At 36.2% G+C, this 26,261-nt stretch overlaps 2 protein-coding genes across 3 annotated transcripts in view; both read right to left on the reverse strand.

The window, feature by feature from the left end:
• Window positions 1–26,261, reverse strand: part of LOC131078919 (peroxisomal membrane protein PMP22) — an 84,799-nt gene that overhangs the window by 43,609 nt on the left and 14,929 nt on the right. Inside the window, exons 3-5 of one of the 2 annotated variants that reach the window (XM_058016761.2) lie at window positions 26,116–26,191; window positions 10,465–10,535; window positions 10,264–10,349 (exon numbers count right to left, since the gene is read on the reverse strand). In XM_058016761.2, coding sequence (XP_057872744.1) covers window positions 10,264–10,349; window positions 10,465–10,535; window positions 26,116–26,191 — 233 coding nt within the window. Of the gene's footprint in view, window positions 1–10,259; window positions 10,350–10,464; window positions 10,536–26,115; window positions 26,192–26,261 lie in introns of those variants that run through there. The other variant, XM_058016767.2, reaches the window with a different exon arrangement.
• LOC131078913 (uncharacterized) lies at window positions 20,998–21,930 on the reverse strand. The gene is made up of 2 exons (XM_058016748.2): window positions 21,567–21,930; window positions 20,998–21,463 (listed from the first exon to the last, which is right to left on the reverse strand). Exons 1-2 carry the CDS (start codon window positions 21,885–21,887, stop codon window positions 21,080–21,082), a joined length of 705 nt encoding a protein of 234 aa, XP_057872731.2. The 5' UTR covers window positions 21,888–21,930; the 3' UTR covers window positions 20,998–21,079.

Consider the following 26,261-nt stretch of genomic DNA (forward strand, 5'->3'; position numbering starts at 1 on the left):
TCATAAATTTGTAAATGATTCTCTTCAACGTAAATAAGTTATCCCCTCCAATGCCAATGTGCAGAATTGAACTCTTTGAAGCCCAAATAAATCCTCAAACTAATCATTGAAGCACAATGTGAATTCTCAAATAAATCCATCAATAGATAGAATTGGGTTTTCGTCCAATTCAAAAGAACCCAAGGGTTTCCATCCTAGGGCACGAAACTGAAAGCTAGAAGCTCTCAAATTCTCCAAGAGAAAATAATAAACCAAGCATATCTGAAAAATGAACTCTTGGAAGTCCTTTATAATGCCCACATAAGAGCTCACTCACTCAACTTGCCAATGTGGGATAAATAACATTACTCCCATTTTCATTTTAAGTCTTCAATGTAATAACTTAAGAACTTAACTTTATCAATGCTCAAATAAATTATATCAATGGTATTGAATTCTCTAGTCGATATTGAACATTTACCATCGACATGATACTGTCGCTGATGATTGAGACCTGGTCCAACTGACTTACTATAAATAGTAAGTATCCCAAAAACACATCAAAACACCTCAGAATCGCCTGTAACTGAAACTACCTAGGCCAAATATCCACAAGATCCCTTAAAATTCCTGGTTAGCCTACGGGATCAAGGAGAAATAGACCAACGACAACATAATATGTGTGCTAGAAAGGGTACATTACACTATTTCACCCACTCTATCATCCAATACCTTTACATTCATTTTCCATAGTATTCATACATCGGGTTCACTAGATGTATTTGTATGTATATTGAATCGATCTACCTATTTTCCTACAATTAGTAATCACCTAAACTACATTTTGCAAGCTGACCTCCACAATAGCTTCTCTCAAGATGTAAAATTGAAACCCAAAATCTTTGCATTTTCTTTGGCAATCAATTGCCCTCAAGAAATATCAGTCCACCCATCCATGATCATGTTGGAACCATGTGTTATCCATTTGGCCTTCCTTTTATTTTTATTTGTATTTTTAGATTGTTTTTCTTTTTCCTTTTTGCAGTCTTGTCAGCCTTCCTCGATCATTGTGCCTCCTCCCTCCTTTTTAGCTTCCTTGGTTTGCTTCTTGGTCATCTTCTCATTTCTGCATGCTCTCTATTTGTCATCCTGATGATGGATCACGAAGTGTGATCCGAAATGTTATCCATTAATTGATGCAAAAAACTCATACACAATCTAATCTGGAAACACTCTAGATTAAAATATCTCATGTATTGTGGAAACTTGATGTTTGTTAATTTAATCCATCTGGTCTCACTAAGGTGCACATAACAAGGACCAACTTTTTTTAACTTGTCAAGCAAATCCTTGTTGAAAGGATATCGCTCAAAATGGAAAGGAATGCCATTACCACAATAGAATTGTCAACCTAATCTACCTCCCTTGTTTGCACATTGAACACATTTGTAATTGTGATTGATTTCAATGATGATAACAGATAGCTTTTTATATTCCTTCTTTATTCCTTACTCTAATTAATGACAACCAAGTGTGGAGTCCTTGTGGAAATTCTAAGTTCAACCTCAAACAAATGAGACTTAGTTGCCATGAATTAGGCAAAAAAACTATCTCCATTAAATTTCCTACGGTGACCCACTACCATTGGACCCAAGACAATTCACACTAAACTCATAGTCCTTGATTTATCTCTACATTTCACACTAAATTTAGGGAAGCTATGGACTTGCCACTTGTTTGCCAAAGCTTAATTCAATAACCAATATATTGGATTCATCCACAATGGCACTTAATGAAAGAATGAAGCTACCCCCAACCCTTGGGATATCACAAGGTCACAACTAACTCCACCACACACACACAAAAAAAAAGGAATGCTCAATTGTCACAACATTAATAGCATCCCTTTAACCAAATAACAAAACATGTCACCATGTACACAAATTACCTTAGCTGACCATGAGGACAAACCAAATAAACTCTAAACTAGATGCAACACCTCTATATTACCCTAAGCCATCACTACGCATGGTATATTCCCTTGGCTATTGAAATGACCAATCATTATCTGTTGCTAGCTAAATTGGCCAATTTCAATGTTCATTTTTCCTTACCATCTAAAATGGTCAATGACACACTAATCAATCTTTAGCTCTTTCCAATAGTACTACGTGTTTCCCAAAACTTTACTAATAAATTTCATCCCACACTAGGGCATGCTTCTAATTCTCCAAGGAGGAAATTGCATGCCACATCTACATCAACGAAAAGAAACAACTATAATTGGTGGCATGACTCAACCACCTATTATTTCCATTAAACTAGAGGCTACAAGAGAAAAAGAAAAAATACACAACATACCAAAAATGCCATTCAAATGATCCAAATTTCCACCCCACCCAAGACACTAAGACATCTTGCGATGCCTAATCTCCCTCTAATTTGAAATTTTCTTTCCAAGCTAATAGCAATCCAATGATGCATCCCAAAATCAACCCATTATATCAACTCCCTTCTACAAAAATGAGCCATGGATCAAAGGAAACAATACCAACCACCGAACAATGAATTCTTGAAGTTCTATGCTTTGAATGCACTCCTATTTTTCATATCACTCAACATTATTTAATACTATATTATTATTTTCTGCAATAAAATTTGTTGCTTTCCGTATTGTTTAATTTTGTTCTTGTACCTAATTTAGCTTACTCTTCTATCTCAAGTAGTGTACTCTTGCATCTCATGCACTTAACAAATAAATGCTTATTTTATTGGTTCTTGCTCAATTCCCTTTTTCACACTTTTGCCCTTTCCCTTAAGTTGTCCTTGCTTCCTCCTCATTGCTTAGCATCTCCTTTGTTGGATCTAGTATCTTGAAATCAAAATATTGTTTACTTTATCATCCACCATTCCCCCTCCTCTTAATATAGTCTCAAGATTAGTTGTCATTGTATCCTTTTATGCTCAACTAGAATTCTCTAGTTAGTGTTATAATAAGGTGATAGTGAAAGAATATATTAGCATCCAAGTTTAGGATCCCATCTTGATACAAGGTGCAGGCTCTTGGTGTTACCATTTTATACACCCATTGTTGGCCTTCCTAATCCGTATGGAGGGGAAAATAAAAATCAAAAGGGCAAAATTCAAAATTCACAAATCAGAAACAAAAACCCAAAATAGAAAATAACAAAGAAAGGAAAAGTCCAATCATAGCTTAAAAGATGTGCTCAATACATATTATTGGCATGCTTTCTCTTCTAGGAATCTAGTCTAAAGCTCAAACTCCACAATTGGCTTTACTTCAAAGCCAAAGACGCATTACATTGTTGTATGCTAGAACTAAATTACAAGGCCACATATGCCTTTTTTTACCTACATTTTCATGCAAGTACCCAATCATACCAACTAATCATTAGCTCCATTGGGCCATCCTAAAGAATGATGGGAAATCATGGGAGGTGGATAGTTTCAAGTACCCAAGTGTTGCAACTAATCGTTAGCTTCATTGCGTCTTGATGAATAGTGGAAAAGTCATGAGACCAAAATTATCCCACCAATTATCCTATGTCTAGATGTCAAAAAATACTCACCTTGAGAAATTGATTTGGTGTTTTGATTTAAATAAAGTTATTTTCCCCTTTGCCATGCCCTTGTACCCTTCCCTTCTAACCTCCACCTGGAGGGACATTCTTGTTTCCATGTCTCCCTCTTTCTCTTTGCACCTCTTTTTCATCATCTCACCAGGCCATTTTGAGAAGATTAACACTGAGTTTACTTGAATACAGCTAAGTCCTTGACTTTCAATTTGCCCTCTCATTTGATTCTCTATCTTACATTGACTTTCCTTTTGCCTCCAATTAGGATCCTTTCTTTTTGGTCTACAATGAAAAGCTTTCCTTGCTTCCATTTTGGACCTTCTCGACCTAACTCAATCCTTACTTTCTTTGGCTATTTGGACCAAAGTTCCCAGATTCAGACTCGGCTCTAACTCAGCAAGGCTGACTCGACTCGTGACTCAGCTCGGACTCGGCAAAATAAGAAAACCCTTGAAATTTAGAGATTTTTAACGATTTAAAACTTGTTTCATACACCCATTATTGAATTAAGCTTAAAGACACTATAACATCATCAAATAGAAGCTAATTTGATCACATACATAAACATACATCCATCACATGCGTAGAAATGTAAATTGTAGCTGAAGGAATTAGAAAACATAGATATATAGAGTTAGAAATGTTGTCCAATGTATATAAAATCCATGACTTCAAATGTTCCCAAACATATATGTAACTGTAAAGTGTAAACAAAAACAAGTCTATGGCTCAGGCTCTTGCTCAGCCTCGTCTATCTGCCTCCTAGAAAGGCGTCTAAGGTAGGTCCTAGATGACTGAGTAGCCATAGTCTCTGCCTGTGATGTGCCAGTCTGAGTAGCCATAGGTGATGTGGCTGATCGTGCTCTATCCTCCTCCTTTGCCATAGCCACAGCCTCAGCCTCGCTGTTTACTTGGTCAACCCACTCAAGGTCCTCATCAGTGAAGACTGGATCGGTGGACTCAATGAGCCAATCGGACTCGGGGTCGACTTCCTCTAGAGTGATCGAAGAGGATTTAGCGTCCAAAATATGTCTGGTCCTAAGACAGAGGTTGTAATGAACAAAGACTCATTCAACCTCTCCACAGACAATCTATTTCGCCTCTTCGAGTGGATGTGCTCGAACATGCTCCAGTTGCGCTCACATCCAGAAGCGTTGCATGGCTGGCTCAATATGCGGATGGCAATTTTTTGAAGGTTTGGGGTTGAAGGCCCAAACATTTGCCACCATCTATCTGAGATAAGGAAAAGAAAAAAACATTAGTCTCATTTCCTACTTTAAAGGTAGATTATAAAATGAAAAATTAAAATGCATAAGTCACGACCCTCGGACCCGGCGAGTCTCCCTGACTCGCCGGGTCCGAGGGTCGTGACCCCGGCCGGGGCCACGACACTCGGACTCGACGAGTCAAGGAGTGACTCGCTGACTCGGCGAGTCAGGCAAGTCACGCCCCCTGACCCGTCTGAGCCCGGGTCAGGGTCATCGTGACCCAACAGGGGTCACCCGGCCCGCTGACTCGCGTGACTCGCCGAGAGTCACAAAACTCTGATTTGGACCTACCCTATTAACAACCTCTTGTGAAATATTTTGCATTCACATATAGATGAGATTAGACTCATCTTCGTACATATCAATGCATTTGTCCATGTTCTCTTGCAACATTAAGGTATCATAGGCTTCAGCGAGTCACTCCCTGACCCGTCTGAACCCGGGTCAGGGTCACCTGGCCCGCTGACTCGCGTGACTCGCCGCGAGTCACAGAACTCTGATTTGGACCTACCCTATTACCAACCTCTTGTGAAATATTTTGCATTCACATATAGATGAGATTAGACTCATCTTCGTACATATCAATGCATTTGTCCATGTTCTCTTGCAAAGTTAAGGTATCATAGGCTTTTAGCCCCCACCTGGACAAACTCTAGCATGTCTATGCTTACTCTTCAACAAAAAGGTGAATCAAGGTATGTATATTGAACCATTTCTTTTCAGTCAATTCTATTAATGAATATAATTTAGGCATATGTTTTCATGAAGTGGCATCACTTGTTACGTTGTGTAACAAGTGATAAGCTTTGTGGGCAAATATTCACACGCCATAGACTACCTTAGTAACAATTTGTTTTGTCAAGGGTTGTGGGTACATTAACCTCCTAAAATGGGATTAGACTTGTAGGCTGTTTTCATCATAGTAACACAAATCATTCCCAGAAATAAATCAGCAAACAAAAATATAAAGTATTTTTTTATATATATTGCTAGTTGTTTACAAATATTCTGCTCATACAAGCATCAACATGAGACTAATACAAGTTCTTGTGAGCACAACCATGAGACTAATTTTGGCTCCTTTCAAGCAACCACACTAGAAGCCACCTCCACACTAGAAGCCACCTATGGGTCACAACTTAAAATTCCACATTAGATGTCCCTTTGGGATTTGAACTTGGGTCTCCACAATGAGAAGTCACTGTTTTAACCAACAATGCTCAACCCCTTGGGAAAGATAAAGATTTTTTCAAAAGTTTAATCAAGAATAATTGAGTTAGATGTAGGGATTTTAAAAAAATACGGTTAGGGTTAGGTTTTCAAAACATTGCTGAAGTTTAAAAAGAGTAAATGGGAAAAAAAAAAAAAAGAAGGAATAAATCAGTTACTAAACACTGAATGTGATATTAATAATGTAGTCAGTGAAAAATGCATGAAAGGAAAAAAGTGTGGGACAGTTTAAGGAATATTTGCTATTTTGAATGAAAATCTGTGGAAATAGCCAAATGGTGAGAAAATGCGATTTCACTAACATGGTTTTTATTGTCTTAGATGTCCTTCCCTTTCATGCCCTCCTTTTCAACAAGCATGCTTCCCCTGTTTTCCTCCATTAAGTCCACATTCTATCCTAATCATCTTGATTTTTCCCTTTCTCCCTCTTTTGTTCCCTCTATGTTTCTCATCTTGTTCCTTCCCTACCTATCCAATATATCGTCCCATGATGTTTCTTTCTATCCCCCTACTTAGATAACATCATCAGATGGGCTGATACTAAGATGATGATATCAGCTATTTCAGTTTTAATATTTTAGGATTTGTACCCCATTTATAGGTTTCCCTTTGCCATTTACAAAAGAAAAATTAATAATCCAATATACTTCCCACTCACATCTTCCCTTGAAGGTTTCTAATAGGATTTGGGGGAAAATTATTTCAACAAGGGAAAGATATTTTCACACAAGGACCTTTGATGATTCAAGCAAATGAACTTCACTTCTAATGCATACCAAGTCTCTACAGTTCCTAGCTTTGGCCTACTATGGTTTCTTCAATAGAAACTTAACTTGATCTTCAACCACCTCTCTACAAATGCTTAAGCAAAGGAGGTTATTGTAGTTACAAGTTGGCCCCAAGTATCTTTCTACCATACCTCTTTCATTTATGCAGACCTCATCCTCATTATATGTTTATTTACTTTATTACCATATTGTCCTATAGCCCCTGGCTTACCATTCTTTACCCAATTTCCTTGCATTTAGTCCCTATCTTAATGTCATTTACCTTTAGGCTTACACCCTTACATTTAACCCTTGGCATAACAGTCCATCATTTTAATAACTCAAATTTTCTTATTCGTCCTTTTCCCTAATGTCCAAAACATGTGTCCATCATAATAATATCACATATAAATTTGTATTGTCATGTGTACACTAAGAGAGCTTGTCTAGCTTTCCCTATTTTGAGGTTGATAGTGTTAAACCTTCATCTTAATGTATGGAAAATCCAGTAATGGGCATGGACAATGGCAGTCTGCTGGAGCATTGAAAGCTTTAAAGGTTGTCTACATGAATAAAAAGGTGCTGACAAAACCTCACCATAGCTAGCCATTGTAGCAATGATAACCTAATAAAGTGATTAAATCTAGCATTAAGGAGCTTCAGTGGTTGTTTAAGAGTTCTCATTAGTGGGTGTAAGACTTGAGCTGTTTTAGACTAGGAAATGATCCAGCTTCTTTCCCATGCAAATTACTAGGATTTAGAATTTAGGAAAATGTTAAAAATTTGAACATAACACAAGTGTTCACATGACCAACATTTTATGCCAAGGAATCAAGGTACGCAGCATGGTAAAAGCATACAGAATGATTACTTCTATTATAAAAATTTGCACCTTCAAACAATACAAAAAAAATTTAGTCCCTCATATTTCTTTAAAGACGTGATCAAGGAAACCAAGGCAACCAAGTCAAACTAACACTTTATTATTTTCGACTCTTATTACCCAGTATTGTAAATCGTTTATCCTCTTCTTAATGAATCGTATCATTAAAAAATATACATTAATCAACATAGAACTTCAGCGAACCACTAATGATTTATTAGTGAACCGTTTCATATTGTATACGGGGTCCACCACTTAGCTTCAAACATTTCTCTCAACATTTCATATTGGGTCCACCACTTTAGGCTTTGAACATTTGTTTGACCACCATTTAGACTTAGGAATTGTATCCATGTCATATGGTAGCTTTTGCATCCACCGCAAATATTGTGAAGAGAAAATACGAACAGTAGTAATATCTTATCAAGTATTTTTATAATATTATATTATTAACTGTATCACTGAGTTTATTTCTGCATATGTGCTAAGTGTTATGTCATGTGCTGAGTGTTATGTTATCTCATGGTTATTATTGCTACTCCACGCACTTGCTGGTCATGGATTGTCTTGAGTATGAATGCTAATAAATGTGTTACAACCTAATTATCAAATGCTACCGTTGATGATCATTGATGTATGAGTTGTTGTAATTACTTTGGCTTTGGACGGTTGTATTACTATTTCTTGACTTCAATATATTGGTCACTTTTCCCTTGTATAATTACTTTGTTTTAATTGCCTATTGTGTCTTTTAGTTATTGTTGTCAATTACGGTGTGGTCATCAAAGACTATGCTCATCGTTCCATACTTAATGGTCATTGGCCATCTTTAGACTAGTCTTTAATTGTATTATTATTTATTATTGAATATATAAATTATGTTGATAATATATAATATTCAAGTCATGTTCATAAATAATATTTAATTAATGAATTTTAAATAATCATTCATTGATAATTATTAAATTAATTAATAATAATAATTTCTTCATTTAGGGTCTCTCTCTTTCTCTCCGTATATATATAACGATCCAGGAGGGGACATGACATACACCGCCTACAATATTCAACAATTTGTTGATTTGAGAGAACCACCCAACAACTTTTCCTTATGATGAACATAGTTTTTCATTCTCAAATAAACTAAACAGAAGTGCATTGTCACCACAGGAAGTGATGAGCAAAGAATAAATGGAATTGATCATGGTGCAAAGTTCAGGCTTTCAACAGAAACATATTCAAAACATATAGAGGTTAGGTAGGGTTAGTGCTCATGATAAACACATCGAGGGATATGTGATATAAATATTTACTTTGTAAAATACTACATTTAATTGTCATTGAAGGTTGGAAGTCACTGTCATAGTCATTTAGGGTCAAAATTAAGTTGAATAGTATGTTCCTAACAAATTTATAAATTAGGTACTGATCATTCGTATGGCATTGCTTTTTCTTCATCTCTCAATATTACCTCAACAAATTGATTAATTTACTGTTTGAAAACTCAAAAAGCATATTGTTAATGGCACAACCATAATTACCCGGATCTACTTAGAATACAGTTTTAATTTGAGTTTTCCCTAAAGCCGTCAAAGTCAATTATAGATTATAATCATACTTGAATCTCAAACAAGCCATTCCAATCTAGACAACGTCTGTGTTTCACATGTTCCAATGAAAGGCTTAAAGCAATAACCAAATTAATGAAGGTTTTAGTCTAGGTTGCAAGAAATACAATAGACCCCTTTTTCTGTTTTGTTGTTTCCAATACGGAAAACAAAAATGGAAACCCCCCAATAACTTTTTACTTGGACAATTTCACATATCCCTATGCTTCAATCATAAACAGGGTCTTTTATGGTTGTTTCCAGGGCATTTCCACAAAGTACCTCGGGTATTTTAACTTTCCATGCATAGGAATTTTATATTCTGTTTTTTTTTATTGTCTAGATAATTTTGTTTTGTTTTATTGTTCAAACAGTTTGCCATTTTCAAGGAGCCTAAAAAATTGGTAATGCCCAGTGTTTCTCTTTGTAATGTCAGTTTTATTGGTAAATTTTGGTTGCGCATTTTTTTCACTCAAACTTCATTTTAGAGAAGTGCATCTCTCCCTCCCTCCTCTCTCTCTCATTTACTGTGGCTTGTGATATAAACTCATTTTTCATAAAAAAATTTAATCCAAATCCATTTTTCTGCTAACCAAGAGCCCTTTGTTTACTGAACCTTCCATGTATTAAGTCCTTGGCCCAATGTAAAGCACAACAAATAAAATGTAGCATTTATAATGCATATCATTGCATCCAACCCTTAATGAGACATCCTGATTTCTTCCCATTTCAAAGTCATAAATTATTTCAATGAAAGCTTTTTCATTCTAACCAAAACTAAAACAGAAAGAATAGCACACTTATGTTGGCTTTTATAGCTTTAGAACGTTAACCATATTAAACACCAACTTCTCCTAAGTATTAAAATCTCCCTCCTTCTGTGTGTGTGCACTTGTGAGAGAAGGGCAAGAGACCCCAAAAAAATAGTTTTACCAGCAAGATGCAACAAAACTGTGAAATATAACACGGAACTGAATAGGCATATATTGGTAATTCACCCAAGCTACTATCGGCCAAACCTGCATGGACAAAACAATGTTCTAAATAAATCCTTATTGTGCCATTCCGTTTATTTAGCTTTCTATGATAATATTCTCTGATTATAACATCAGAAGGAAATAAGAGGTTATTTACCTTCCATGCATTTAGTTGCACAGAGGGGTAGTCCTTTCTCAACTTATTCTTCACAAAATTCCATTGTCTTCCTGAAATAAGAAAGCAGCTAGAAGCATCAGATTGATGTCATACATAATAACAATGAAAAACAGAGAAATGAACTGTCATCCTAGAGCAAATACATGAAAATAATATTTTCAAATTGAGACATCCGAACTGGTATTTTTGAGTATTGAAAAGAACCCTAACTGTAAGAATATGGAATGTGTCCAACCAAAAAGAAAATTCTCTCGAACTTAGCATTTCATCCTCTACCCCTCAAACTGACACTTGAAAAAAAAACATTATCAAGCACAGCGATCTTATATTAGTCCACTTTCAAATCTTGGTAGTTGAGTATTATACGTGTAGGAGAGTAATAATTATTAAAAAGCTTTATAGCATATAAAAATAGATTTTTTGATTCAATATTATTGTGAATAAGGACATACACAAACCATCCAAGAAACAAACTTTAAAGATGCAAAGTTATTTTCCAATGGGTAAAAAATTATAGGAGAAAATCCTTTGTCCCAGCTACTACTGTGGACTAAACATTTGCTCAATTATTTGCATATAACTATAACGATCAGCAGGGTTGTGCTTGTCATTAACAAGCTGCATGTATGAGCAATACGCCCAAATGACAAGCAAAGAGTCTCTAAAACAAACTTCGAAAACAATAGCATGAATAGTGCAGGTTTTAAGAAAGACCATGTTAATACATTTTTTGAGAAAGGCGAAAAAATGACATTTAATAATAAATTAAAATATTCAATATAGAGTTCCTAATAGATATGCATAATACAGGAAGACAAGGAAAATTATCCAAACACAGGTTGGTGAATAACCTAGAACCAGTTAATATTGTACACAACATGCTGAAGAATAATGAAACCATGTTGACTAGTTCACTAAGATTTCAAATTTTTTTTAACAGGACCTGCAATGCCTAAGATTTCAATTTTTTTTTAACAGGACCTGCAATGCTAATCAAGGAATGTAAATGGAATTTGAGCTGGATTACAAACCCATTTCCATATTTTGAATAGTACTAAACGTACTAATATTTTACATCTGATTACATTATAACAATTAGATTATGAATCATACAGAACTTGATGAGTATCCTGGTATGAGCTAACACTAACTCAATTTTAGCTACTGTATATGGACCTCAGATGCTTTTCTATCTCATCTATATATGGTCATTATCTTTTTAGGTTTCTATGTCTATGACAGCATTATGAATACTGGTTTGACAGCAGACTATACTCTTCTTATGCTAAAGTTTCACTGGGATCTATGTATGTGATGGTTGTCTCAGGGCTGAGAGAGTTTTCGTACTCATGGGTACAGCTACTAGATTTGAAGACTAGGGATTCTGCAGTCACCAAGGACATATTCCTGATAATTGACATTGTCAAGGACTGAGGCCTAAGTAATGACTTCTGCAGAATCTCCCTAGATTTGGGGGTTTATGGGCAGTGCTTCCACCACAACAAAAGAGATAGTTATTGTATTATAAAGCAGCCTAATTATATTTTATAAAGAATTATTGATGATCCCACCTACAATTAATAAAAAGGATCAACTTTATGAATATGAATCTAATTTTTAACACTAGACTTTGCTGTAAATGTTTCGCCTGAAGGAAACTGAGCATAATTGGTCTCTCTCAGGATCTATTTGTGTTTTTTTCACTTTTTTCTATTATAGAGGGGCAATGTTGTCCCTCTTTATTGATTTACCTGTCAAGCTATTAGCATTTTAATTTGCACCTTTCAGTACAACACAAAGCGGTATAGCATGTAAGGATAAACCTTTTCTTCAAACTAGAAGGGGAAGCTCCCTTCCAACACAAGTTAAACCTTTAGATTTTGGATGCTCATTGCAAACAAACTAAGGAAATTAGCTATATTTTAGTTCTCAAGCAAGGGCACAAGGTTTATAAGGACTTCTACTCAAGAATCTTCTCTTGAAAGTGAACACCTACAATAGCTATCAAATGTTTGCCACCTTGATATAGGAGCATCTGGGCCCACAAACAATCCTACTCGCCCAAAAATAATGATCAGCTTTTTGTCCTTTTTTTGTTGGGTCAATTTGCTGCCACTCTGGGATCCACATGCTGACTTGGCAACTAGGATTCCCTTGAAGGTTCAATCTTCATCACTGTTTCAGCTTCACGTCTCAATAGGACCCACCCCTTCTCTGCTATGGTTGTCTTTTTCTTGCTAAGTCATTACTGTTCATGTACATGTAGGCACAACACTTGCACAAGTGTGACCCCAAGGATTGGACCATCCAGTCAGTTGGCAAAAAAGAATTACAATATGATGGAGAGAGAAGCACTCGAGATGATGTATCCGGTGCAAAAATTCAAACACTACTTGTTGGCAAGACTATTCACCTTCTCCATCGATCACAAGGCCTTAATCTACTTGGTAAACAAGCCCATCATCCAAGGTTGAGTAAGTAGGTAGCTTTTACTATTGCAAGAATTCGCATTTACTATCAATGTTCAGCCAGGGAAAAACCACATCATAAATGCTCATTTGTGAAGGATTAAGTTGGGTGCCACCTAAGGGACTAAATGAAGACTTCCCGAAAGCGCATTTGTTTCAAATTGCAGCACTACCTCCATGGTACGAGAGTGTGAGAGAATATCTATCCAACTCCACCTTTCCAAAGGAGATCCCACCAAGAGAGAAGGAAGCTAGCTCTGAAGAGTAAAACCTTACAGCTTATTAATGGAAAATTATATGAAATGGGGTTTGAACATGTCCTAACGCGATGTGTCATGCTAGAAGAGATACCAAGAGCACCGAAGGAAGAACACGAAAGCCTTGCTGGAGGACATATAGGACAAGATGCCACAACCCGAAAAGTTTTGCTAGCAAGTTTGTGATGGCCCACAGTACACACAAATGCCCGACAGTGGGTGGTGGGACGCAATACAAAACATAGAGTTGGCAAACCTCTTAAAAGAGACTACATGACATTGTTCCCATCACAACCACGGGAACTTTTTGAGGTGGGGACTAGATTTCATCAGTCCACTCAAGGTCAGATAGCTTCATAGATGCAGATATATTGTGGTAGTCATGGAGTACTTGATGAAATAGGCAAGAGCTAGAGCACTCCCAAACAACACAATAGTTAGTATAGTGAGATTCATTTCTGAACAAATAGTCACTCAGTACAGTGTTCCCCTTCAAATTACTGTGATCGAGGAGGACACTTTGTGAAACACATCATTCGCTTAATGATGACGAAGTTTCAAATCTTTTACGATTTATCAAGCGCACACTATCCAAGAGAAAATGGTTAGGTAGAGTCGATAAACAAAGTACTCATTTCGGTCATTCATAAGTCGTGTGGCATTGAAGAAGCAAACTGAGAGGGGAGCTACAAACCATACTATGGGCATAATGAACAATGTACAAGGTAACAATGGGACACATTGTTCAACTAATATACAGCTGGGAAGCAGTGGTCCCCGTTGAGTACATGGTCCTATTGGTGTGTTTTTCTTATGCATGCTCAACACAAAATAAAATACCCAAAGATATCCAATTCTCTTGATCAAAATCTTCTATGTGCTAAATAGCTAGACTATGTGATCACAATGCTTTGGATGAAAAATAAAAAATTAAAAGTTAACCAAAGCTCTTAAACTACAAATAGTTCGCTTGCACACAAAACGAGCCAAAAGTACAATTTTGTCTGTAGTGTCCCCTATCAAGAGACTACCTATTTCCATTAATTAACATACATCATTAATCATTATTCTATCTTAAATTAGGTTATTGGGGTTAAAAATATATATAAAACAATAAATTGCTAATTAAATTTAGGGTTTGCCCTCACTTCTTCCCTAACCCTAACGGAAGATGGTGGAATTATTTTGCTAGGGCACTTGAAATAGTCTACAAGCGGGCTCCCTCAACGTTTATTAGTAACATATGCATTCATACCCCATCTTGGGAACTTTCCCTCAAAGTTTCAGGAATACAAGACCTTACCCATATTGGGATCTACCCATCTTGTGACCGGATTACTCCGACTCTCCCTACACAAACCCCCTATCCCACGTAGGTATAAGCAGAAGAGCAAGGATCAAATTTTTTATTATATTAACTTTCAAAGTATTACAAATGCAGAAATAATTAAGCATTAACCTGATTTCTTAACTATTACCAATATAAATTATTGGCAGTATTTCCTGATATATATTTATTAATACAGTGTTCCATATTATAGCTCAATTGTTCTTTTACTCATAATATTCTGCATTATGTAATCTACAGATAGTCATTAGGTGAGATACATCTTACCAATTATTACCACAAGCAGTGACGTTCGATCCTCTCCTTGATGTTGTATAGTTTTATCCGGTATGAATCTCCTGATCTGATTCAATGGTGATATTATTGAACAATGACTGCTAGTTGTCAATGCTTCTTTTCGATGCCTTCCCTTGGAGATTGATCTTGCTATCAATATCCCCCCCACCGAGTGAAGAGGTGTGTCTCTTGTTATGGCCAATGATTTGCACAAGGGTTGTCCCTTGACCTTTCCTCAATTACACCTTAACTAACATTAATGTAGATCGCATCTCAGGAAGGTGCCCTTTCAATATATCTGTAATGTCCCCTTCTCAGTGAGGAGAATTTTCAATGGGCCATTAGCCTATTTCGGAGACCCGTAGGCTAACTAGAAGCAGAAATTAGGGCTTCCTACTTTTGAGGGGGTCTATGAGGCCTGTTTGATGCTTGACTAGTAGGAATTCTACGATTCTAACTGTGGATTCCTTCTAGGTTTTCTGAAGGCTTCGCAGGGGTATGACATGCATTATGTTTCGAAGAGAAACTATTTTAGCAAGTGTCACATTTGGCAGTTCCATTTTTAGCAGTTCGGTATTGAGCCCCAGTACAGTTCAATTTGATGGTTTGCAACGCCACGATTCATGGTTCAATTTGGCTTTATCAGTAATTGATTTACAAGTGAATTATTAAATATTAATACTTTATATTAAAGTTTAATATTTAATTGTTGGTGTGGTCGACTTAAGGAAAAATACCTTCACTTAAAAACTTATTATTTTCCTAAGTCAGTTGGCATTTTTAAAAAGAGGAATATTTCATGTTTTAATGTTTTTTTATGTGCAATGTGTTCACCTTGGGAAAAGTGCGAACTTGTGCCTAGAAAGGGGACGCCAGTCATGTGGTGATTTGAAATGAAATTCAAATGAGAGTTTGAGAATTTGGATGCCATTTGAAGATGAATGTGAATGTCTGAGTCTATAAATATAAGAGCTTGGCTTCTCATTTGGCATCCATGAAGAAAATATAACGAATTGCTGCCGAAATTTACATTGAGCTTCAGGGAAAGCATACCTCCTAGCATTTTCTGGATTTCTTGCTTGAGAGATAGCAACTAATTGAGCTTGAGTCTTCTCTTCATTCAGGAGAGCGGATTGAAGGATAGAGATGCAAATTTGTGTTTCATTTTCAGAAATGTGGAGTGTTTTATGAGTTTTTTATGTTGCTAGTTCGTGTGTGCTAAAGGTGTTTTTTGCTCGTGGCTCCCGTGTGCTTGACATGTGGTTCTGGGTATTGGCTCCATCTATTCCTACCCCTTGGGCGATGAAGTTCACCAATTTGTATCTTGTCAAAGGCTGATTTGGATTTTTGGTAGCAAGTCGAACTTTCCAATTGGGTCATACCTTTCCTTGACTGCCTCGGGTTGCGTGCAGATTGTTGGTGGTGTTCGTGGTGTAGGTTTGAGGTTCTAATTGTGTTGTCTATGTTATATCTCTCATTTGCTTTTGATTTTGTGCAATTCGGAGTTGATTTGGAGAAGTTATGAGCAAATTTGGGTGTCCGTAGCTTGTTGGTCTATGTGTTTTATGTGCATGTTAGTGATTTTCAGAATTGCATAGTTCTTTATAAGGAAAGTTTTGGGTGTGAGTAGCTTATGTTGGTTGGGGAGTGATTTCCTATTGTTATTGCAGCAGTTGGACTTGTTATCAGCACTTGATTCTTCATTCTTATCTACTATGATTCATATTGTAATGCTGGTAGTAGTAGTAACAACAATTTCTTTGATCTCTCCTAGTCCCACTGCATAAGTGGAAGAGGCTGGCCTTGCCGCCTAGTTTGGACAGTGATTCTAGTAATTTTGTAATCCATGTTTGCATTGTAAAGCTGATTAGTAGTACTAACAGCTATATACTTGGATTGTTGTTCTTTGGCCCACTGCATAAGTGGAAGAGGTTGGCCTGCTGCCTTCTTATCTATTGTAACACTGTCCTCCCACTGAATAAGCGGTTGAGTTGATTGTAATGTTGTCCTCCTGCTGAATAAGCAGTGGAGTTGATAAAAAATTTCATTTCTAGTCCTCCCGCTGCATAAGCAGTAGAGTGATTGTTGTTTCAGTTGTTTGGTTTGTTCCTGGCTGGTTTACTGCTAGGAAGTTTCAGAATTTCCATCTCCCGTTGTATAAGTGGAAGGGGTTGGCTTGCCGCCCAAGTTTGTAATCAATTTCAATTTCTAGCATCTAACGATCCCCTCAACACTATATGCTCTCACCCTCCCAGATTGGGCTCTCGGTGATCAAAAGGTGGAAAGGGTTACTTTCAGTAGTATTTGGATTTCATTTTCTAACCCTAATGGATGTTTGTGTTGATTGTAAGCTGAAATAATTGAGGGGGATATTACAATATCAAATCGTTTCTTTGATTTTTAATGAATTTATTGTTTAATGTTAGTTGTTGTATGTCTCTTAATGCTTCAATTAGAATATGAATTGGTTTGCTATCATATAGCCAATGATTTGTAATATAATTAATTGTCGTTATATAACTGATTATCATGTTGACCGATTTGTCTTCTAATTAATGAACTATTGTAGTAATCGCACCCCATTATTGCTTAATAATGTGCATTATTAAAGCTTTGTATAGCCCTTAATATATTCATTGTATTATTATTGTCATATATGGGTCGCTATAGATACTTAGGTTTATGTATTAATTTTAGAGTTGTTGCATGCGCCCCTACTTTATGAAGATAATTACTGCCTGATATATTAATTCGTTTGACCCGAGATCATGGAAAATCATGAAGTCTTAATAAGACAATTTTCTACATCTAAACTTATCTGGATGGTGAGGCAAATGTTATTAAGGCAGGGGCATGACATTGTCACCAAAACATCAACTAAAATTAGAAATCTTCAAATGGATGTCTAATAAGAATATATGCTATTTTAAAGACCTAGAAATCATAGAAAAAATGGAACGTCTCTAAATAGATCTTAAAATTATTTCTAAGAATAGTTGCCTCCCAAAAAAAGTGGTGACACGAGTTAAAAACAACTAGTCTAGTGTTGGCTCCTTGCTTTGCTTCCTTGTTCTAATCACGAAGATCCTATAAAGATACCTTGAAACTGATAACACTCCAAACCATCTTGGTGACTTGAATCTATAAAGCCTAGACATTGAAGATTAAACCTTCTGATGAACGCTTCACATTATCTCTGTTGTCAACTAATTAGACAATCAACCTTTGAACAAAAAGTGGAGTAATTGACAAGGTTACCATGACAACTACTCTAAATGTTAGAATAATGAAAACTAGTGTTGATCCTTGGACTTGAAGAATTTGTCATGAAGATGCTACAAAACTTATCCCAATAGCATCTTTTGGCATTTTGTAGATGAAACTTGGATTTCTCCATGTAGAGGCATGCGTTTGGATCCTTGTTGCACTTTTTGTTATAATTTAATGTTCACTTTTTTACTCAACCCTTTGGAGATGCTAACCCTTATATTTTCATGTCGAAACTTGACCTTGAAACTCTTGACCACATGCTAGGGAGAAATGATGCTCTTTATGTTACGCTTTCATGTGTCTTGACACTTTGGTGCCTAGAGGCATACCTAGGAGACGACGTGACACTTTTTCCTCTAATCCTTCATTGACAACTTGGCATTCATCCATCTTGGCGTGAAGTTCGTCACTTGAAACACATTTTGGTTTTTTTCTTCATTAACATTTTGACATTTTGGTGTCTAGGCAAACTTGGGGTTTAAAATGTCACCTTTCTTATAATTTTTCATTTAGAATTTGATAGTCAAGTCATCTTAGGCACCATAGAGAGGTGGAATGTTATTTTTTCATGTTTTCACTTTTTCATTTTGATTTGATAGTGATATTTTGATACTTAATTCAACTTGGGCACCCCTAGCCACTTAAGCATCACTATTTCTAATTTGATTGAGTTTGATTTCTGAAGTGAAAAATGCTCTTTTGAGTTGCTTTAAATAATTTCCCACACTCTGATTCATCATTGGCAGTGCAATTTTCCCACTCAAGTGATTTTCACCCCAAAAATAATACTAATAAGCTCGAATATGCGTAGGTCAACTTGAAGACCATTTTCACTTGCTTTTTGTCAATGAAACTCATTATTCTTCCCCAATGAGTGCTCCACATCATCCATGCACCTTTCCTTGACTTGAAATATCCAAAAGTGCTTTTCCTTGATCAAGATGTGCTCCAAGCACCCCAACGATTAATTCCCTACCTTGGCACTTCACTACCTTTCCTTGTATCCAAGATGCATTCACCTTGCCTAACATACTTGAAAACCTTCTCTCACAGGCCCTACAAAGGCATTTACTAAAATAATACTAATAAGCTCGAATATGCCTAGGTCAACTTGAAGACCATTTTCACTTGCTTTTTGTCAATGAAACTCATTATTCTTCCCCAATGAGTGCTCCACATCATCCATGCACCTTTCCTTGACTTGAAATCTCCAAAAATGATTTTCCTTGATCAAGATGTGCTCTAGGAGCCCCAATCATTAATTCCCTACCTTGGCACTTCACTACCTTTCCTTGTATCCAAGATGCATTCACCTTGCCTAACATGCTTGAAAACCTTCTCTCACAAGCACTGCAAAGGCATTTACTAAAATTGAGAAGGACCGCATTGACAACTACTAGTAACAAGGACTCAAGAATAGCTTCCAAACAATAAAGCATGTCTTTTGGCTTGAAATTTGACTCAAATTTGGTATGTGTATAACAGAAAAGAATAAAGGAAAACCTAGTTTCAAACATATTTAAAAGTAGAACCTCCTCTTCAAATCTATTATCTTGAATGTATATGCCATCTGCCTATTTCAGTATCTATTATTATGATAGTCCTCCCCAAGATCAAACTCAAATTTAAATTGATATGATTCAAAAATAAGAATCTAAACCTTTGACAAGGATTCTATGGAATGAAGTCCAGGCCAAAGACTACAAAATTCAAATCAGCCTCTTAGGATCTAGCTGAAATCTATTAAATCCAAGCTTAAATCGATAATAAAACAAAATTTAATTTAATAAGATTTCTATGGAAAAAGAAACTCTTGAGGAACAGAAGAGTGATATTTAGTCCTCCATTTAGATGTTGGTCCGTCCAACTCTAAACAAAAATCTTGTGAGCATTGGTAAGGCCTGTCTTGAATAGTATCATGAAATCTACAAAAGATAAGGAATTTCTGAAAACTTCGTATTTTTTAATGTTATCAATCTCTGATTGTCCCGGCTCTTCATATCTTTCTAGCTCTTTCCTCTCCTAGGAAGAGTAAGGATGAAGGTTTGAATGAGTCAAATTCTTAGATAATAATGAAGCCAGTCTTTGAAGCACGATGAGGCCAAGGCGTAATTCATCTCTTCAGGCTCCTTCTGGCAGCTGTTTGTTTGGTTTATGGCATTTCTCTTTGTCTATGAGATCAACTTATAGCACTATTTTTATCATCTTATTCATGCAATGTTAATTATTATATTTTCTGCTTTTGCCTTTCTGTGATTTGCTATATGCTCAGTTGTATTAAAGATCTTTCGCACTGTTTGGAAACTGTCTTCATCATCCCTTTGTTTAGTGTCTCCCTGTCTGAAATTGCACAACTCTTTCCAAGTACTGTATAGAATTCATGGAGGGCAGGTGTAATGTCCCTCTTATTTTAAAACTTATGAATTAGGGGCATCCAACTCGAAAAGATTAATTGCAAGAGATTTATTTCCTTAATAATCTTGACTATATGCTGATATTACCTTGCAAATGGTATTAATTATGAAATATAACTGATATTGATGCTATCTCTGATATAACTATAATCTAAGTTACCGATTCGGGTTCGGATTCGGGTTCGGATTCGCGGATTCGACAAAAAAAAATTTCTTGGGTACGGGTACGGGTTCGTCCATACATATATTAATTATAAATTTATATATATACACATATATTATACATATCTTCAATATATACAATCCATACAAAAAAAAAAAATACAATGTGACTTTCCATACATAAATCATAAATGATAAATCATAAATCCATAATTGCCAATGCCAATAAATATCCATATATCGCAAATGTTATCAATAAACTAATAACTAAGTCTAATATCATATTCATAATTTGCAAAAAAGCTAATATTCAAGTTTCAAGTTTCAACTGATTCAAGTTTCAAAATGTGAATATGTCATGACACAATAAAAATTCAAATTACAAGCCATCTATGGGATTTAAATTCCATATTCATCTTCATCTGAACCATCCAACCCAAGCCCAAGGTCATCAAGTGGTTCAAATCCAACATCAATTGAACCACTATCGAATGGAATGTCACACCCACTAGCCAAGTCTCTCTCAAGTTCCATAGCTGCCTCGTCTATAGAGAGTTGGGCAAGTTGTGCAACTGTAGCATCTAAATCAGCACACTCAAGGGCTAGATCCCAATTCCTTGTTGCACCCACATTATATTCAAGGTCCTTATGTGACAACAAACGAAGGTTGGAGTGTACGTAGACCAAATCCTCAGCTCTCTTTGCACCCAAACGATTACGTTTGACTGAGTGGATGAAGGAGTATGTACTCCAATTCCGCTCAGCTGAAGAAGAACTTGCAACCTGTTAAAAGTTAAAACATTATTAGAAATTTATAAATTATAAAATAAAAATATGATAGCATCAAATGGAATTGGAAAACTATAAAAAATAAAAAGATACATACTTGGGAGAGAAGTTTAATTGCAAGAGGCTGCAAGTAAACGGAGCCTTGACCATGTACATACCACCACTCATCAACATCCATCCCATATCTAGCATTGAGAGCTACAACATCATGATTTTTTGTGGATAAAAATTGGCCAAACTCCTTCATGACAACATTTCTTGTCTCCTCATCTTGATATATCTTTTTAAAGGCAGCTCTATAGCCAGAAGCAACCTCTGCATCTCTATATGGTGGTACCCTCCTTGGTGTTGCAAGCATCTCTGCACTATAAAATTTTGGTGTCAAAGCAAATGCTAAGAGATGTAAGGGATTGGTCATCTTGTTCCAACGGTCAACAATAATATTCTGCACAACTTTGAAAAATGTTTTCATTGGGTCATTTACTTTTCTTTTTATTACTTCTCTTATTTTCTCCACCATGCAATCCATGCCATCATTAATCTCACCCAAACATGGGCGATTAGTATCAACATACCTAATCATGCTCATGATGGGCTCAGTGAAATTCAAAACATATTCCACATTATCCCACCATTTCTCATCAAGGATCAATGCTCTTACTTTTAGAGCTCTTTCTGTCTGGGCCTGCTTCCATACACTCCACAATCCGTTGATGACCATAGAACTCAAGGCTTCTCGCACCTTCATAAGTCGTCTTAAGACGAGTGTGTGAGATGCAAATCGTGTTTCAGCTACCTAACATGACATAAAAAAATACACAACATATATCAATTATAAAAAATTAAAAATTTAAATTAGTAATTACCTTCAACAACTCCAACTTGGAGAAGGTCCTAAAAATGGCTTGTGACATATGATGATTAGTCACAAACATTTGAATCTCCTCGCCCTCCTCGTACAGTTTTTTCATCCAATCAATTTGTGTGCCAATCTTTTGCATGATTAAATTGAGTGAGTGGACTATACATGGTGTCCAAAAGATGTGACCGTATGTAGCCAGAACTATAGTCCCCGCTGCCCTACAATTTTTAGCATTGTCCATTATGACTTGGACAACATTTTGAGGCCCCACCATGTCAATGCATTCTATGAGGATATTGGCAATGAAACTTGCATCTTTCACCTGCCCCTCACAATCCACCGCTTTCAAAAACATTGCCCCTTTAGGGAACATTGCTATAACATTGATCAATGGCCTATTTTTACAATCTTTCCATCCATCAGAAACAATGGTCAAACCTGTTTCCAGCCATGTATCTTTGATGACTTTCAACTGTGACTCTACGAATGCTTTCTCCTTTGCCAACAAGGTGGTTCTCACCTTTTCATACCCTGGACAAACATAATCAGAAGGTGTGTTGCAAAGGGTATGTACCATGTCCTGAAAGTAAGGTGATCTAACAAGGTTGAAAGGAAGCCCATTGCCATAAATGCAACACCCAATGCTCTGATTTGCAATCTCTCTCATTTCATTTTTGAAGGCAGTATCCAATGGGCCTCTTTTCCATGAAGCCACAACATTTTGATTCTCTAGTGGAGCAACTGGTGGTTTTCGCATGAAAGGATGCGATCTAGCTGGTCTTGTGGAGCCAATACTACTAGAAGGCCTCGTAGTCTTCGAGCTTGATTGGACAAGAGGATAATCAGTCTTTGCTTTGCCACTTCTCCTATCAGCTTCCTCTTGTTCTCTAATATATTCCAAAACTAGAGCTTTTGGCAGCCCCTTGCCATTTGATCCCTTACAAAATTTTATTCCACGCCCGGGGATGAAACAAAGGTGGCCTTTCACTCGATAGTATGAGCTGGTATACTCAGTGCCACAATGGTTACACTTCCAAACAAAACCCCCACCACCAAACACTTGCTTGATCATTGTTGTATAATGCCAAAGTGGTGAATCTTGATCAATTTTAAAGGGGTTATTTTCAGTTCGGGCATTGGCAATTGAACTAGAGCTTGCACTTGCACTTCCAATTTCAGCCATTATGTATGATTATATGAATAATGCACCTAAAATAAAAAGAGAAAACACAACATTATTGAAAATAATTGATAAAATTTCGACATTATAACCCCATACTATGCATACAAAGTGTAAAAAAATATACAAAACTTATTTAAAAAATTTAAGAAAAACTTTTAAAAAAATTAAAAAATTTGAAAAAAACTTAAAAAAATTCTTGAAAACTTGTAAAAAATTCAGATTCACTCACCTTTGATGGCTAAATCTTCCTTCTCCAGTGATTCCTATGCCTTTTATGTGTGTCTCACATCTTCATAGTCTCTACCTTCGAAGAAAAATGCAAAAACTAAGAAACCCGGCTTTAGAGAAAAAATCTTCAAAAATGCAAATAAAATGAGTTGAATGAATGTTTTGATGCATGAAATGCATCATAAAGGGGCGAATTAGGGTTTAATTATTAATTAACTATTTTTTAAAGTACTTTTTTATTGGTTTTTATTGTTTTTTGACCCGTGGGCCCCGTTTTTGGGAACCCACGGGCCTGGGTTCACCCGGGTCCTCCCGAGTTCGACCTGGGTTCCACCCGGGTCCTTCCCAAGTGGCCAGGTTCCCTGTGGGTCCTGCGACAAGGAACCCGGCCACCTGGTAAGGACCCAGGTCAAACCCGGGCCGGACCAGGACCAGGCACGAACCAGGACCCAGACCCAAGCCCATACCCAAAGAACCGGTAACTTAGACTATAATATATATGCACAATTATTTGGTTTGTAGAATAATAAGATTACTTGCTGTCTCAGATTTGAAGATGAGTAAACATGCAAAGGAATCTTGATCTCTCACTGGATTTATTGATATAAATATCCTTCTAGTATATAGATATAAATCTGCAATCTCTTGATGATGCTATGTCTGGATTTAGTTCCTTATAAAATAGCTATAAAGCTATGTAAGTTGCTGTGTCTGACATGTCAATGGGAACGTGCAGAGGTAGATATTGGTATCACCTTACTATGATATGTTGATGTTCCTGGTATTAAGTTATATGCTTGCAACAATGCATAAAGATGCTGTTTCTGATATAGTTGTAGAAGCATGCAACAATTCGGTGCTCTCCCTGATTTTGAACTTGTTCCTTATGCAACCATTTTGTGTGCTGAAGGCAATGCTCAATCTGAGCAATCCAAACTGGATAAGAAATAAAGGGATAAACTCATTTGATGCTGCCGGAATGTGTTTGAATGGTTGCCTCCAAAAAGTAATGTCTTTCCTTAATCACATCTCCATATGATTAGTTGCACTTATTCATAACAAGGTAAATCAGTTCTCTTTTATACTAATCATGCCATAGTGATTAGTCTTATTCACTACTAGACCGATATAATTTAATTTATAATCGGTATTTAGGATCTTTGTCTTAATCAACATTATCAATTAGTGACAGCTAGTTGTCTTAGTGACTCTTTCGACTTGCTAATATCACCCTCTTTGCTATCGTTATTTATTAATTCTTATTACAGTCAATAACATATACCAATCGCTGTTAACATCATTCCAAACTATTTATTGCCCTTGTTCTGAGTCTCCTCCTCCTTTCATGGTATCGTTCCCTTATTCACATCACCGTATGGTGACTTAGCAGTATGAATCACATCACTTGATATTGTAATCGCTGCGATTAATCAATCAACTTGTGCCTTTCATAGTACATTCTGTCAGTACTGCGCACCAACGATAACAATTATCATGATTGCTCCCTTAACATTGATTCATTCTATTTGCTCACTTTACGGTATTAACACAGTTGATCGATCTTCCGTCATCGTTGGTTGATAAATCACTAGCCCATTCGAAGTCTCTATTCCAACGCTATCGATGAGACTTCACAAAATTGAAGTACTAACGATGTAAGGTTAATGTTGGTGGCATTACAGCAGGGGTGACCAATAATTGAAACCCTTTAATTAATTACCAAAACACACTCAATAAAATAAAAAAAGGGAAGATCTCTTTTTTCTACATTATACTTATAAAGGAAACATAAGCATTCTAATATCAAAAACAGTGGAAACCTAACTGTGCCATTATGCTCATCTAATAACTGATCCTAAAATGTATATTGATTCTTCCTTTTCTAAGAAAAACACAAACTAGAAGAAAAATGCAATTTTAGTTGAACTAAGGGTGTTCTCATGAGCAGTTTATTTGGTCTATCATAAACATTCTAGTAGCAAAATCAGTAAACATCTAGTGGACATCTAGCAGTAAAACAATGCTCATATATTAATTGAGCATAAAACAGGTAAGGGTACCGATTTTCATCTTCTCGAAGAGACACAAGCTGTGGAAGAAGAATGTAACGTTAGGTGAATCAATGATGTTTTCTCATGTGCAGTTCATTTTCTCTATCATAAACATTCTAGTAGCACAATTACTGGAAATTTGAGAGAAATAAAAACTCATAAACTCAAACAGGAAGACAGTTGCAATTATTACTAAAGGTGTGTTCTCATGAGCAGTTTATTTTGCCTATACCTCTGACTTATGACATCCATCCTTTGTTAGAATTTAGCATTAATATTACAAAAAGGATTTCTCCACTCTTATTTAGAGTTAAAATCATACCCTCAATAACTAATCCATAATAAAGGAGGAAAAACATATTGTTCCATGGTGAAGAAGTTAGCTGCTCCAGCACAACCTGAAAGATCATTCTAATTTATTAGCATATAACATTCTTATCCAGTTCCAAACATAGTTTAAAATTGAAA

Source organism: Cryptomeria japonica, chromosome 8, assembly GCF_030272615.1.
Source record: "Cryptomeria japonica chromosome 8, Sugi_1.0, whole genome shotgun sequence".
NCBI classification, from domain to species: domain Eukaryota; kingdom Viridiplantae; phylum Streptophyta; class Pinopsida; order Cupressales; family Cupressaceae; genus Cryptomeria; species Cryptomeria japonica.